General features: G+C 55.0%; 1 protein-coding gene across 1 annotated transcript; it reads right to left on the reverse strand.

The window, feature by feature from the left end:
- Positions 1-1,045: 1,045 nt before the first annotated feature.
- ATP1B4 (ATPase Na+/K+ transporting family member beta 4) lies at positions 1,046-12,563 on the reverse strand. The gene is made up of 9 exons (XM_074601930.1): positions 12,322-12,563; positions 12,063-12,127; positions 9,209-9,371; positions 6,368-6,496; positions 5,421-5,525; positions 4,948-5,144; positions 4,255-4,311; positions 3,446-3,541; positions 1,046-2,510 (listed from the first exon to the last, which is right to left on the reverse strand). Exons 2-9 carry the CDS (start codon positions 12,123-12,125, stop codon positions 2,349-2,351), a joined length of 972 nt encoding a protein of 323 aa, XP_074458031.1. The 5' UTR covers positions 12,126-12,127; positions 12,322-12,563; the 3' UTR covers positions 1,046-2,348.
- Positions 12,564-14,903: the final 2,340 nt, after the last annotated feature.

The raw sequence follows: 14,903 nt of genomic DNA on the forward strand, positions 1-14,903 counted from the left end.
GCTTTGTTTTAGTGTATGTAGACATGCATGCTATTTCTGAGAGCTTTTCCTATGGGATTGTCAATATGCCTGGATCTGGATGTTGGTGGGAAAACAGAAACTTTTGCTTTGAAGCTGTTCACGCATTTACATCCCAATTAGTTGATCTTTCTTTGATTGGATCAAAGCATGGGTCCAGCATCTGCTAAAGGATCAGCTGCTTCCTGAATCCTTCCAATAGGCAGGTAGGGAATAAATATAAATGAAGTTTTGACCTGTTGCTGTCCTGTAGGCCCCCTTTAAGTACTGGAAGGCTGCTATAAGGTCTCCCCAGAGCCTTCTCTTCTCCAGGCTGAACAACCCCAGCACTCTCAGCCTGTCTTCATAGTAGAGGTGCTCCAGCCCTCTGAGCATCTTTGTGGCCTCCTCTAGAACTGCTCCAACAGGTCCACATCCTTCCTGTGCTGAGGACTCCAGAGCTGGATGCAGTACTCCAGGTGGGGTCTCACCGGAGAGGAGCAGGGGGGCAGAATCCCCTCCCTCGCCCTGCTGGCCACGCTGCTTTTGATGCAGCCCAGGATACGGTTGGCCTTCTGGGCTGCAAGTGCACATTGCCAGCTCATGTCCAGCTTTTCATCCACCAGGGCCCCCAAGTCCTTCTCAGTGGGGCTGCTCTCAATCCCCCAGCCTGTACTGATACCAGGGCCTGCCCTGCCCCAGGTGCAGATAGATAGCAATGCCTCTGCCTCTCCTTCCTTGCCTGTGCCTTCTGAACAGCCTGTAGCCATCAATAGCCATAAAATTGTTCCTAAACTACCTCTGGTTCAGGTTTTTAACAGTTCTTAATAAATAGTTTTTGCCAAATGGTTGTTTTTCCTGCTTAGCATATAGTGAGTCTCATTGTACTGGGCTTCTGAACACTTTGGCCCTAGAAAGTTAATCAAAATTCCAGGATCACGTTATGTGCTGCTTTGAAATTCAGTCCCCCCCTCAACTGGCCAGCACAGGCAGGCAAAGTCACAAACTGCATCTCTTACACCAGTGTTTTAAGAATGGTACCGTAGAGTTAATTTTACTGTAGTCACTTTATTTTTAATACCAAAAATGGCTTCTTAGAGACTTACATAGATCAGGAAATGATGGCAGATTAAGTACCTGGACTAGGATGTAGGACAAACATACCATAATGCACTTGTTCAGTCAGTAATTTTAGTAAGTGTGCTTTCCAACTAGTACGTGATCCTAGGCTGTCCTGTCCTGCCATGTTCTCATAGCTCGTAACATGCAGAGTGTTATTTCAGCTTTGTCGAAGCCAAAGGCCGTACCCTCTCGGGCCCGCACAGCAGAGGTTGCACCAGTTAGCAGCACTCCGCTCTGAACAGGGCGAGTGTGCCTCATGGCCTTTCAGGGTGATAAATTGATGCTTTCACTAATACCAGCATTGACCCCTCAATGGTGAAACAACTAAGCGTTTCCCTGCGGTTTTCTGCAGTGTTATAGCTGTGACCTCTCTGGAACAGGGAAGAACAGGCCTGAAATATTTGGGGGGGGTCTAACACTTTTCACTGGCATTTCTGTGCCTGAACAGGGGAAGGCGGAGCCATCAACCTGCAGACTGTGACAGGGAGAGAAGAGCTCCTTTCACTTGTCCCAGCCTAATAGACTTGATGAGGATTCCTGGGGCAGGGAGAAGTACTGGAGTGAGGAGGAGGAGGGAGAAATGCATTAATCTTCCCGCTTCAGAAAGGAACAGTTGGAAAGGTTCAAGGGTAAATGATTGTCTACATCGCCTTTGCTCCAACACCTTGGGTGTGCTGAGCAAGCTGCGTAAAATGCTGTAGTCAAGATGCTCCTGGTGCCGAAGATTCTAGGAGGCATTTTGAGAGCTGCTATTTTCACTTTTTAACTGTGTCATAGCAGGCATAATCCAGAATTTTTGCTGTTTATTATTTTAACAAGAATAGTGCTAATAAACTACCCTCTTGTTAGCTTTTGCCTGAGAAATGCACATAAAACTATGGTAAAGATTAAAGCCAGGAAAAATGCATTCCTCAGGGGTCACTCGTAAAAGACCTTATGAAAATAGTGTTCAGATACCAGAAGGTTTTTTTAATCAAAACTGAAATGCTTTTACAGGTTCTCTGCCCAGGAATAACTTTCAATTTTTACTAATAATGATTTACATCAGATGATGAAAAATGTGGTTCCATGCTCCATTGTATCTCATTTGTTTCCTAACTATGAACAAAAATAAATTAATGAAAATCTCCATGTGCCTGTTTTTCCTAGCAGAAAAAATGCTGGCTTTATGCTTTAAAAAGGAAAAAGCCTCTGATTGACTTAAGCTAAGTGCCCAGTGTTTGCCGTGGCTACTTTCCAATGCGGAGTGTGAAGATGATTCGGCCCAGGAAGCGGTCGCTGTTAACGTCATTGATAATACCTTTCCCATTCAGACGGCACTGAATATGGACCAAATAATTCTTTTTCACATCTGTAAAGTGCATAGCCACCAGTGGGGACGTATAGTTGACCTGAAAAGAAGGGAGATTTAAGTGTAATTTTTGAAGGAGCAGAAAAGCAGGTAGTGCTTTCGTGTTCAGTAAAAATCATTAGTAATAGGTTCACGGTTCCCAGGCGCCTGAGTGCGTTTGCCTGATGTCCATCCTGGTCCCTCGGAATGCTGAAGCTGAGCCTTTCTGTGCCTGTGCCTCAGAGGGACAGGATCACGTTGAGGTTTTACACTGCACCGTGCCTCTTGGATTGATGAGCCAGGACAAGCAGCACCAGGTGATGGGACTCTCAAATACTTTCTGCTATTCTGAACTGACCTATGGCTTGTAATAAGAAATACGTGGTGTTCCTCAGACTGTGTGCTCAAAGGACATGCAGACCTGGTGTCTGGGGCTGTTACTCATCCTCAGCCAGCAGCAGTATGACAATAGGAGTCTTGTGCCTGCCTCATCTTCCATTTTGGCTTTTGTTGTGAAGGTGCGTTACCTCCTAATGCTGTCCAGCCCAGCGCAGACCAATGCAGTGCTGGCAGCATGTTCAGAAGGAGCCACCGATGTTGGACTGCTCTGTTTTAAGCCACCCAGCCTGAAGTGGTTTTGTCATAGCTTTGACAGAAGCCCCCTCCTTTCCCTCTTGTGTCACCTAACCCCTGACTTCCCAACGCCCTGGGAAAATGCTGGTGTTGAGACCTTCTCTGGGAGTTAGCAAAGCCAGTCTTCGTCTCCAGATGATAAATGTATGCATTCCTATTGCTGGCAAGGGGCAACCGGAGTCCCCAAGGATTTGCCGCAGTTTGTCAGAGACAGAAATAGAGCGCTGTAATCCCAGTGCCCGTGGCCTCCCTCCTGCCTGCATCTGCCCAAAATAACCAGAAAGCACATCTGTACCCTGTTCAGCAGCTCCTGCCCTCTCCTTCCCAAGGAGATGTAACAAAGATGCCAGAGCCCTTACTTACGTGAGTGATCTTGCCGTAGTAGGGATAATACATGAGATCAAAGGTCCCGTTTCCAGGGTAGAAGTCCACCGACCTGAGATCGCTCTCATTGCCTTTCTGTGATTGGAAAAAAAATAAAGGGCATGGGACACAAAATATGCTTCCTTCAGAGTAAGGTGAAGGAGCTTTATTAAAGACATCTCTTGCAAATCCTCATTAGGGCTCAGCTGTCCCTGCCTGCCTGCATGCAGCGTGTTTGCTGTGGCAGCCAGCTGCTGCTGCAGCAAGCGAGGGCATAATGGTGCTATTAAGGCACGGGCGAAGGTTACAGAATTTGCTGCCTGTCGATCCCTCCCTGCACTTGCCTCCTGCTTTATTGCTCTCTAAGGGTATGATTCAGCTGCTGCTGGGGGAGTGGGAGCCCTTCCTTCACCCTATTGCTGTTGGCTTGCAGGGTGCTCCCCAGGACTGACGGTCCTGCTGAGCAGGTGGGGATGGATGTGAGCATCTCCTGCCTCTTCCCTCCCAGCTCCAGGCTCTAGCTGGCACCCTGGCACCCAGCCTGCCCTCAGGGGATGAGCGGAGCGCTGCCGGTGAGGCTGGCAGGAGCTGGTAAGTGCTTGGAGGGTGAGGACCAGGCTGGGAAGCAGGAGGCTGGTGACCTCTGTTGTTCTCAGCAGATCAGCCCCGACTTGCACCCAGAGGCATTGCCAGCGCTGGGTCCTGTGAGCATTTGGGGCTGAAATGAGGACAGATATTGGTGGGGTCCATCAGAGGGAGACATTTGGCTTTCTACACACCACACTCCTAAGCACAAACGGAAGCAGTACCTGCACTTTGCAGTCCACGCTCACAGGAACCCCAGCACCAGGGCGGTAGCCTATGATCTGCAAAAACAAGAGACATCTATGCTTGTATGAAATGCAGCGCCGAGTGCGTGCTGCCTCCCTTCTCCAGGGCATAAGCTCTTCTATGTGCCAGTCATGTTGCTGAGGACAGGAGTTATATGTCCCCAGAAGCAGGATCTGCCACCCCGTGAGGTGCAGCTCGCCCGCACCTGAGGGCAGGATTGGTGCCTGAGAGCGGAGGGAGAGCAGAGCATCCAGAGAGCCTGGACTCCCTGGAGCCATACAGCCACTTCCCCACGCAGCTCACACACTCCCTCACATTTATTTTCCCAGCAGTGTGCGCCGAGCCACCATGCTATTAGATTTCAAATAAACTCGATTCTTTAAATTCCCATTATGAAGAGAATGAGGTCTGGGGTGTAGCCCTAAAGCTCAGTTCCTCCCACATGGGGCCTGGCACAAGACCCTCCAAGGCCTCAGAAATAAAATCAAGCAAGTTTTGTAGTGTTTCTTTTTTATGTTTTCTAGCAGGTGTGAGACAGCAGATTTTGGGATTCTAGTTCCCTTTTTCCCTGGGCCTGAGATGCGGAGGAGTTTCAGTCCCTGCATCTTCTTTACTCTCTCACACTGGGATGCGCTGAAGGAAGGAATTAAGACGACCGGGTTTCTCTGTACCCGGTTCATCTTCAGCAGGATGCAGGGCTGGCCTTTAGAGTAGCCGAATGTTGGGTCCTCAATGCCAGAGCAATTCTGCAGCAGTGAGCGCTTGAACTGGCAGGCCTTCTTCTCCTCACTTTCGTTGCCCCCTTGGATGAAGTACTGTCCTGAGATGCACTCAATATTCTTCTCCTCTTGAACTTTGTCGTCATAAGCTGGTGGGGACCAAGAAAGTCGTTAATGTTGCTCAAGACCTGCACAGACCCACACTCTCAGAGTACATCTGCACGTCAAGAGAGTTAGAAAGTCCCACCAGATAAAGCAAGGCTCCCTCCCACAGAAGATCCCGTGACAACCTTATGAGCCTCCCTTTCTAGATAGAGGTTGTGAGATGGTGAAAGCTGATCTGCACGCCAGGAGGAGACCCCTGCGCTGTGTCCATGGACGCAAACAACTTGCCGACGTGACTCCTGGGGTGCCTAAGAGCTTACCTGCTAGGAAGTGGTGCATGCTGTCTACGTAGGGTTGCCACGTGCTGGGCTGAGAGACGTTGAAGGCAATGGTGAACCCATTCAAGTATGGTCTGATCATTACTCCTGGAGAAGGAAACAGACCCCATTAGAGCAGACATGGGTGGGCTGGCCAGGCTTGGGGCAGGTGTTGCAGGCGCTGGTAGCACTGCGGCTGCGCTTGGGGCCGGGCACAAGGACAAGAGCAGCAGCACCAGCTCACAAATAAACTCTCTCCTCAACCCGCTGCTCCCTCACCTCCATTTCACACCCAGACAACACCATGCACATCAAAATATCCCGGGAAACATGGGAGACATGGAGGGTCTCAGCAGTGCTGCAGGGAAGTGACAGGCTTGGGGCTGCAGGTGGAGGCTGAGGGGTCCCCCGTGCTCCCAGACACACAGCCAGCTCCCAGCCCGGAGCAGGGCGAGGGGGCCTCGTGTTCCCCACTGGCACGAAAACACAGGGAAACTGCTGCTTCTGACATAGGGAAAGGAGTTTTTGAACATTATCTTGCCAAGACTCCCCCAAATCTACTCTTGATCTGCATTTTATTTTGAAGATATGAGGTATAAAGGGGCAGCAGCTGAAATGAACGTGCATCACCTTGAAATGCCTAATCTTGCCCATTTACCTTGAGAATAATTAGCCTAATAATTAGCATAATTAGAATAACAATTAGTATAATTAGAATGAATGCTTCACATGGGGCTATATAACACACCTGATCCTCTGTAGAGAACCTACGGCACTGTCAAGTGCCACCAGGTAAGTGATAATACCTTGTGTTAGGGAGGGCTGATTGGCCCTAGGAGTGTACATCTCCGGCAGGGCTTTACCCGAGGTCCCTGCCATGCCATTTCGGTAGCCTTGGCTGGGCAAGTGCCAGCAGAGGTGGCCGGGGCCGGGCTGGCTGGGGTACATACCTGGTGGAGACACGCGGTCCCGGTAGGTGGGTGTGTAGGGGCTCAGGGTGAGCAGCATCACGTACATGCAGAAGGCAAACATTCCTGCCAGGCACGTGTAGAAAATGAAGTAGAACAGTAAGATCAAGCCTGCAAAAGAGAGAGGGCATGTTGCTGTTAACACAACCAGAGCACGTCCCACGGGCTACGTCCCGCAGGGATGCAAAGCCGTGCTCAGCGTGGTGTCCTCTGCAGCTCTGAGTCCATCGTGGAGGTGGGAGCTTGCAGCCCTCCTCCACACACAGACCCTGGCATTTTTGGGTGCGGGAGTCTCACCCAGACACACTTCCTGCTCATCCCTGGGGCTGGGGCAGGTGCTGTTTGGCTCTGCACCCCTTTGGCTGCATGGTCCTTCCCAGAGCTGGGTCAGGACCAGGTCCATGTGTCCACCTGCCTCAGCTCTCTCCAACAGACAGATCTGAACCTTGGCTCTTGCCCTTCATGCCCCCTCTTGGCATGGTAACACATGAGGGTATGCGGCGGCTTCAGCATGTCTGAAATTCCCAATGGGGGCTGCAGGGTGATGCTCCTGCCTCAACTCCTGTCACCTGCACAGAGGGACCCCAGCGCTGGGACAGAAGCGAGCAGCATCGCTCGGGGGCTGCAGCACCACTGCCTGTTTCGTAGCCCTGACGTCCAGGGAACGGGTTTGTTTTTCCTCTGGACCAGGCTGATGGCTGAGGATGTCTCAAGAGGCCACGGCCTATGAATAAAACCCAGCAGCTCAGAAAGCAAAGTGAGGCTCTAACCCAAACATTTCCCAGGAGAAACATGCCGGCAGTTCGGAGGGAGCCCTGGGAACGCAGATGTGTGCTCCTGCCGTGTTTCTGCTGGGACCGGGGTGCTGGGAACCACTGCAGGGCCGTGTCCTACTGCGGGCCGAGCCAGGGCAGATAGCTGGGGCTGGCGGCACAGCAGGGACAGTGTCCAGCCCTGCCACAACGGTGCTGGGGCGGTGCCTCTGCACCAGCCTGGCAGGGCTGGAGCTGCCTCTGGGGTGACAAGCTGATGCTTGTTGGGACACGGTGCTTGCTGTCGTTCCTGTTGTTATGTGTCCTGCAACGCAGCAGGAAGCACTGTCACCAGCAGAGCAGGGAGTGCAGCCTTTCCCAGGGGCTGGGGCCTCCAGTGCTGACCCTGTGGCCAGCAGCTCCCTGTATTTTGGTGGTCCAAGCCCCCTGAGTCCCCCATCCCTGAGGTACACCTGCAGAGCCAGCACAGGGGAGCAGCTCCAGGCTGGGCAAGCTCCATCCTCCTCACCCACGAGATGAGAGTGGGAAAGTTCATCTCCATTCACCTCCAAATACTCTCATTTTAAAAGAAAATTTCATTTTCACAGTAGCTTCAATGCCTGTCTCCTGCTGCTCCTGTACAGGCATGTAGGCACACACGTGGGCAGCTGGGGCTATGTGTGTCCATAGGGCAGCAGGGCCACATAGGACACCATGATGCTCCCAGGGCACAGGAGGACACTGCACCCTCCCCGAGGCTGTAAATAAATAACTTCCAGCAGTAGCCAGCCAGGGCCACATCCACACCAGCCTAAGTTAGTCCTCTCACTGGGCTTTTCTCAGCACCTGTCAGAGCCTCCAGAAACCCAAACTCATGTCCCTAAGGACTGTCACCCCCATACTGCTCCCACACATCCAGCAAAGGAGCAGCAGAACCAGGCTGCCTCCACGGCCAGCAAAGGGCATGGGGGAGCAAACAAGGATTTCAAGGTCTGCCCTAGACTAGTGCTTGTGGGTTTTCAGATTCCTCCGGTGCTCGTGGGCAGTTTCCTTTGTTTCTCCTGGCTGTCCCTGCAGGCTTTGCAGGAGACCCAGAGCACTTGGTGGGGGACACGGGCAGGCTGCGGGGCTCGCGAGCACGTTGTTAACGCCAGCTGCTGAGGGCTGTAAATGCTGGCGGCAGCCCCCGATAATTCACAGCCTTACACCGGTGCCAATGTGCACCTGACGCTGGGATGAAGTTGGGGATTTTCACTCCACTGTGAGGGCTGTAGGCTCTCAGAACAGAGCTGCATAGGTGGACGTCATCGCGTGTGCTGTGGCACCTTGGTCTCTGAGCCTGCCCCACTGCTCGCCCTGCTCATGGGCTGCTCTTAGCCACCCGGGGCACCTCCAGGATCAGTGATAATTTTTGAAGGGCACATGAATGTGGATAAAATAGACAGGGCGCTCAAGCTCCTCACTGGCACATCCCAGCCCTCCGGCCCCGATAGCACCTGTGGGCTCTGCTGTGGGCACCGTGTCACAGCCCGGGAAGCTGCAGGGTGACAGTGACCAGCCCGTCCCGCTCCAGAGCCAGGGTGCACGCAGGCAAGGAGGGCTGCTCGGCCCCATGGTGGGAACCCTCCCGAAACACCCACCCTGCGACCCAGGCACTCTTCCCCCACTGACACTGATGACCCCAAAGCCACCCCCCCGTTGGCTCCTGATTTATACAGGCAGGAGCGGGGTTGCTGGTGGCAGCAGGCGTGCATGGCTGTGGCAGACTGACCTGCAGCCCCCGCGCTTGGTGGGGCTCTTAATTTCTTCCCAGTACACAGTCTGGGCAGCCCGAAATCTTTGCTTTTACGTTCTCAGTAAACATTGACATCCAAAACAACAGTAACTTCCCCAAGGTTTTCTGCTTGTCCTCCTCACTAGTTCTTTATTGCGCTGGTTAGAAACATCTACCCTGAAAATGTGGGAGGGGGGTGGCCAATCCAAGCTATCAAGGATGTTCACAGGCAAGTGCAGCCGTCGTGAAGCAGAAAAGGCAATGATCCCTGAAAGCAGGGATCGAGCAAGGACCTACCCCAGCTCTTGGCTGTTCTCCCCAGGCATGTTCTCTCCTCAGGGTTCCACAGGAACATCTTCATCTCCCCGGCCAGGTCTGCCCAGGTTTTGCTCCCCATGTCTGCCTTGGTCTTGTCCTCCCCTCTGTCAGGATCCTGGACCTTCTCCTCATGCTTATTTTCCTGGAAGAGTTACAGAACACAACCCCCACATGCAAGCTGAACATCTCATTGGCCAAAAATAAATGCAAAAGCACTTAATAGCTGGAAATGTTTCAAATTTCCATTTTCCCATCATCACTCTTGAGTTAAAGAGAGGCAGTTTTGGCTGTTCTGACTTAAGATTGCTTAGATCCCAGCATCCATTTTTCCATGACATGTACGTCACTGTCATCGCACCGGGTACTGTCTCCTTGTCCTGCCATTCACAGAAACTCATCTATTTTCCACCTGCATGAACACGACCAAAGAAAACCTGTGAGCTGGGAGGGCTGGGGTTGTTCCCACGCTTCTGCAACGCCTCAGAGCTCAAGAGCACGTTTTCTGCGCTATCACAGATGACAGCAGGCGGCATTATTTAAGGGGTCATCCAGTTTGTTTTTCTTGGCATATGAGCAAGTGTGTAGTCTTTGGAGAAATCCCTGTGTTGTTATTTTTTAATTACACTAAGTTCCAAGGAAAAGCATCTCCCTAGGCAGCGAGAGTTTGTGTTTTGCCTTGGTGGTGAAAAATCATTTGTCCAGAGCTCGGGAACACAAATCTCTCTGTACCTGCGCCTGGCCAAGACTTGCTTGAGAGGAGACAGAGCAGTCATACCTAACCCTCCTTGAACCTGGGCAGGGTCTATGTCTCCGAAAGCGGGCAGCGAGGTGGGAGAGGGTGCAGACCTCGCTTTGAGCTCGGGGCAGGGCTGGGCCGGGTACTGCCGGGGAGAAGGGGTGATGCTGAGATCTGGACGAGTTCATCACCTCCCTGCGCTTTAATGCAAACGCTTCTGCAGGGCTTCGCCACTCCTGCCCGGCTCAGGGCTACGCTCACCCACCCCGGCCACATCTACCCAAGGCCACCATGCCCACTGCAAGCATGGCCCCGCAGAGCTGCACCAGCATGATCGCCCCATGTATGTGCCCAGGGCCATGGAAACCCGCCAGCCACAGGCACCTGTTGGAGCCAGGGCCAACAAGTGAGGTATTTACATCCCACGGGTCGCCCTGGGGGTGCCAGGCAGTGGCCGACAGCTGAGCAGAAAGTCTGGCTTGGAAACATCTGCAAGTCGGGGGGGATTACACCCTGCTCAGACACACAAATACTGCAAAACAATGAGAGTCGAGGGGAGAGCACCAACTCCAAAGCCTGAATTTGTGCCTTGGAGAGCCTGGGCCAGACCCAGGGGATCTGTAAACCATCACCATACCACTTGACTGCCCCAGTTGGACCCGGTTAAAACCCCGGTGGGACTCTTCTGGGAGCAGGCCTGTGTCAGAGTGCTGCTGCCGGCAAAATGCCCGCAGCCACCTGTACAGCGAAGGCAATGCTTGGCCCGGGTCCCACACCCCGGGCTGGAGCCCTTCCTGAGCCAGTTCCTGCATGGCCACAGCCTTGTGCCACACAGGGCTGATGAAGGGCAGGGAAGCAGCAGCCCCAGCACAAGTCACCAGCAGGGACATGGGAGAGGAGGTGCAGGGGTTGCCAGCTGCCAGGACACCCACAGAGGAGCAAGTGATGGAAGAAGAGGAGGAGTCTTCCTTCCTCCCACTCTCCTCCCCATTAAATAAAAGAGCTACCAGCAGCTGTTCTGGAAACTTTTCCTCAGACTGCCAGAGTAGCGGGGCCGCTCGGAGGGACTCAGTGTTGCTTTGGGAAAAGCCCTTTGGATTTCACACCAGCTGCAGCTTGGAGGCACTGAGGGCAGCACACAGGCTGTTTGCAGAGCGCTTGCCCAGAAGCTGCTACTGATGCTTTGAGCTGTTGGGGGACACGGGGACAGCCCCCCGTGGCCTCTCACCCAGGGAACCCCATGGCTCTGCCCCACAGAAGGATTTTGCAAGGAGGGAAAATTTTCTGTCTGTCCTGGTGCCATGCTGCGTATCCAGCAACCAGTGAAGGGTCCCATCCTGCCAGCCGGGAGGGACCACGGGGGCTCCACGGCAGCATGGGAAGGCAGGGGGAGTAGGGGTCGTGGCCTCTCCCCACGGATAGGGAGGTCTGTGCAGGGCAGCTGGACAGGACGATATGACCCCCCTGCCAGGTCTCTGGTGGAGGTCCACAAGCTAGGTTAGGTCTGGATTGCAACACCTCCCAGGTGTTTTAGCTTTGCAGCCAGAGCTGGTCTCTGAGCAGTCCCTTGCACCTGGACAGGGGGCGGCAGGAGCAGCAGGAACAGCAGGAGCCAGGGTAGGAGCGTGCTGGGGCAGGGAAGGGGCACAGCCACAGCAGGACACTGGACAGCCCTGGGCTTGTTGCCCGCCATGGCAGCTGGGGTGACTCTGAGCAGCAAAGCAAAGCTGGGGTTCATCCCTGGTGGGATCACACTGTGCTGATGGTCGTGGGTGTCCTGGGGGAGGCCAGGGGCTTTCCCCCATCCTCACCCCAGACCAGGTCAGCTCTCAACGGCAGCTTCCTCCTGCTGAAAGCCAGGTGTGCAGAGGGGTGGCCCATGCCCAGGTGTCCTAGCCCCCCTCGCTGCCCAAGACCACCAGCCACACCCCCTGCTGCCCCTTCCCCTCTCAGTGCAAAGTGTTTACGCTTTGCCCAAGGGACAAAGCAGCAGTTCCTAAAGCCAAGTAACTATATTTATCAGCCACAGAGCAGGTCCTTGGCAGCAGCCCCCACCTCACCTCTCGGAGGGTGGCCAGCAGCCCCCAAAAGACTCACCGCCTCCTGGTGGGGGCTCTTGTACTGGCCCTCTGTGCCCCCGCCGCTGGCATTCCTGTCCATCCCTGGGTGGGAAACAGAGAAATGTGAGCATTAGCGTTGCAGGAGCCCAGAGCTGAGCCCAGCGGCACCAGCCTCATCATGAGCGCCACGTTGCCCCGGCCTCTGGGGAGCCATGGGCACAGCCCCCTCCCCAGCACAGCTCCCCAGCCCCGTGGCACGCCCCAAAAAGGCTGACTGAGCACGGCTGCATGAAGACCTTTGCCTGTCTGCGGGGAACCACGCTGCTTTCCCTCCCTGCCCTGCAGGACTTCAGCGTTTGGGAGCGGATCAAAAAATAACTTGCTTTCCTAAGGGACGTGAGCTCAACGCAACAGGATCCCGTCCCGAGCCCCCCCGGCATCTGGTGCCCTTTGCAGCACCCTCGCAGCATCCTGCCCCGCGCCCAAGTCCCCACCAAGGCCAGCCAGCGCCCTACATGGGGAAGCCAAGCTCTCCGCCCCGGGGAGACTGTGTAGCTGTTAATAAACATTAGCAAATCACTAGGGCTTTCGATGGCCACATGTGTCTGTCAATATGTGCTTGTCAGTCATGGCAGGGCCATGGTTAACGCTTGCAAAATCCCTTTTGCAGTGAAGGGGTAGTGTGAGGGGCAGGTCTATATTTATCCCTTCAAATTGAGAACGCAGCTTCCCCAGTGTGGCTGTAAGAGCCAGGCACAGCCACCGAGACAAAATCCAGAGGGACACCTTGCTGTGACACCCTGCAGACTGGGGCTGGGGAGCATCAGGTTTTCCCTCATCGGTGAATTACGGGCACGAGATGGTGCCTTAGGGATATGAGGGGGGTTGTGCTGCAGTCCCCCTGCTGCAAGGGGCCAGCATGGTGGGAGTGCTGGGGGGTAGCGGCGGGTCGGGGCACTGGTGTCAGCCCAGCCTCGCCAAAACCCTGCCTGCTGCTGCACGTGCAGCAGTGCTGGGAATGGCTCCAGCGGTGCGATGGCGGCGTGCGAGGGCTGCCTGTCCCTGGCTGTGCCCCATGCAGCTCTCGAGGAACAGTGGGGCTTGTTTTACACTGTCTCTCCCAGCAGGAGCTCAGTACCATCCACCAGCTCATTCCCTCGGCAGGTTTCCAATGGGATCGGCAACCCTTCCCTTCGCGGGAAAACCAGGCCCTGTTCAACAGTGGGGAAAGGCTGCCTTGCCCCAGGCTGGGGCTTTGCCTGGAGGCACAGGGTCATCTGTCCCAGGCTCCCGCAGGGCTGCACCACACCGTCCAAGCGGGCAAAGCACCATTTCTCCCTCTCCACTCCTAAGCGTGGCTGAAAGCCGCTCACCGGCTGTGCTAATAAATGCGCGCAGCGGGAAAGAAAGAGGCCTGGCAGCTGCCCCGGTCTGTGCCGAGTTGGCCAGGGCTGCCGCACGCCTGCTGCCAGGTACGCAGGCAGGGCTGGCTCGGTACCGGTGCCTGACCGCAGCCAGGCCTGCCTGCAGGAGGGCACACAGGCAGCCATGCTCACAGCTGGCTCTCCCAGCCAGGCTGGAGCCTCCAGACCGGAGAGCTGCCTGCCTGAAGCTTGGGATCTGGGATGGGGCACAGGGATTTAACTCGGCCTGGGCAATTGTGGGGCACCAGCAGCCTCCTGGGGCTCACGCACCCCATCACGGCGGCTGTGCTGCTGCACAGCCCGGCCCTGGCACGGAGCAGAGGAGGGAGCCAAGACCCATCCCCTCCATCACTGGCATGGAGTGGGGGCGACTGAGCAGGAGGGGCCAGTGCCAGCCCAGCTGCCCAGTGGGGCACAGGGAGTGAGCACAGGGCTCCCCTAGTTCATCCGAGGTAAACAACCGCTGTTTTCTCTGGAGGTGATGCGTTCTTTGCCATTAATTGATCTGGGCATTTGTAACTTGCCTCTTGCACCGCTGTCAGTATACGCTTTCTCTTTTCCACTGGGAGAAGCTGGTAATTAGGCTCTTATCCAATAAAAGCATGGGGGGGTTCGAAGCAGAGATAGGATTAGTTTCTTTTAACTTGATGAAATATGCTTTGGCTTGAAATAATTACATGATTTGCACTTAGCACCTCTCAGCCCAGGGCATTGAAGTGATTTACAAGCAATTATGAAGCCTGCTGGGAAGATGCTTTTATTCCCATTTTACAGATATGATATGGAAAACAGAGGCTGAGGGCCTGCCCCAGCTCCTTGACTGAGACGTGGGGAGCTTGCAGGGTGTCCTGGGAGCGCTGCCTCTGTGAGACGGGGCACAGGCAGCAAACGGGCATCGCCACTGGAGCAGAGATCTCAGAGCACTGAGAAGTGAAAAACTGGGCCAGTGGCCGTGGTGGGGTGGCTGCCCAGGAGTGCCACCAGCACCACTGTGGGTCTCAGCACCGCCAGGAGGAGGGAGATGGGGAGGATGAGGGGACAGAGAGGTGCCAGGGAGATGTTTGGTGAAGGACAGAATGGCCTGGAGCCGGGGGGCGGGAGGTGGAGTGGGAGCTGCTGGGGTGCAAAGGGTCTGGGGAAAAGATGGGGAGACCCAGCAGCAGGGAGGCGCGGGGGCAACACAGCGCTGGGAACATCCCGGGGATGGGTCAGGATCTCTATTCCTCCCCTCCTAAAAAAACCACTCAGGACGACGGTCACTCCGCCGGTTTCCATCAGAACGGCACCAGCTCCGTGTGCGGCCCTGGAACCCCACAGGGCTGCGGGGGGTGAGCGGTGATTTGGGAGGGAACGGCACGCATCCACCACCTTTGCCTTTCCCGCTGGGACCCGCAGGCCCCGCCGCGGGCCCGCCCCCGGCCCGGGCCCCGCCGCCGGGCGGGGGCAGCGGGCGG

The sequence above is a fragment of the Larus michahellis genome, chromosome 9, assembly GCF_964199755.1.
Source record: "Larus michahellis chromosome 9, bLarMic1.1, whole genome shotgun sequence".
NCBI classification, from domain to species: Eukaryota; Metazoa; Chordata; class Aves; order Charadriiformes; family Laridae; genus Larus; species Larus michahellis.